This window comes from Dendropsophus ebraccatus, unplaced genomic scaffold, assembly GCF_027789765.1.
Source record: "Dendropsophus ebraccatus isolate aDenEbr1 unplaced genomic scaffold, aDenEbr1.pat pat_scaffold_1242_ctg1, whole genome shotgun sequence".
Taxonomy (NCBI): Eukaryota; Metazoa; Chordata; class Amphibia; order Anura; family Hylidae; genus Dendropsophus; species Dendropsophus ebraccatus.
Genome location: NW_027208659.1, coordinates 40,001 through 41,108, shown reverse-complemented (window position 1 = coordinate 41,108; position 1,108 = coordinate 40,001). Strand labels below are relative to the sequence as shown.

General features: G+C 52.7%; 1 protein-coding gene across 1 annotated transcript in view; it reads left to right on the top strand.

The window, feature by feature from the left end:
* The first annotated feature begins 943 nt into the window (after positions 1-943).
* Positions 944-1,108, top strand: part of LOC138775010 (ankyrin repeat domain-containing protein 54-like) — a 17,005-nt gene continuing 16,840 nt past the window's right edge. The window contains exon 1 of the mRNA XM_069955769.1: positions 944-1,008. Coding sequence (XP_069811870.1) covers positions 947-1,008 — 62 coding nt within the window. The 5' untranslated portion in view covers positions 944-946. The remainder of the gene's footprint in view (positions 1,009-1,108) is intronic.

Below are 1,108 nucleotides of genomic sequence, written 5' to 3'. Positions count from 1 at the left end.
TTCCTGATAGAAGAAAAGAAATGAAAATGACATCTCCCCAGAGATTCCAGAGTCTTTCCCAATAAGGGTGCTGGTAAATGTTGCATCTTTGCAATGTGCAATGTGTATGTAGAGACATGCATTTATGGAAAATGTTCTTGAACTTCACACATATTATTAAAGGGGAAATCCAGCATTTTTTCTGTAATTTTTAATTAAACGGTACCAGAAATTGGTAATTTACTTCTATTAATAGAAGCTCCAGTCTTCCAGTAATTATCAGCTGCTATTTGTCCTGCAGGAAGTAGTTTGTTCTTTTCAGTATGATACAGTGCACTCTGCTGACAGCTTTTGACATTGTCAGGGAGACACTCAGGTCCCATTCCCTTATGGCCAGGAACACAACCCTGTAATCCCGCCAATAATCCCGGCTGCTCCGCACGGCTATGGGCTCCTCAGCCCTCAGAATGCAGACCTATAGCCCGGGTGCTGCCCACAACACCCATTACCACAAGGTTTTCTGTTCTCTACAAGTCACTCCTCGTATTCAGGGCTGTAGTGGCGGCTGTAGCGGAGCTCTCCTTCCTGCTGCCGCCCCGGAGCCCTGACGATAAGGTAACAGAGACCCTACACACGGTCACCGGGCCACACACAGCACTGCAGGCCCATGTGAGGCAGGAAGAGGTTGCTGCTGAGACGGGCTGAGCTCTGCTACAAGACCGGGGCGGAGTCTGCGGCACCGAGAGGAGGGAAGTTTGAAAGGCGCCTTGTTGTGGGCACAGTGCATGGAGGGAGGAAGCAGCTGGGGCCCCACTAGGGGGTATAGGTGACGCGTGAGAAGCGGGGCGCCTCCTGTCACGGCTCCCACTGTTATGGACCTGCCGCTGCCCGTCTGCCTGCACCGTGAAGCCTTCTAGTTCCCTCCATTCTATGGCCGCTCCCCCGGGTCCTGGCGTCTTCTAGGAGGATGGAGGAGCAGGAGGATTTAGCTCGAAGGTTGTGTGAAGCGGTGGAGAATGAAGACGCCAGGTGAGTGTGTGGGTAGAGTGCCCTTCTGCTGTGTGTGTGTGTAGGGCCCCTCTGTTGTGTGTGTGTAGGGCCCCTCTGTTGTGTGTGTGTAGGGCCCCTC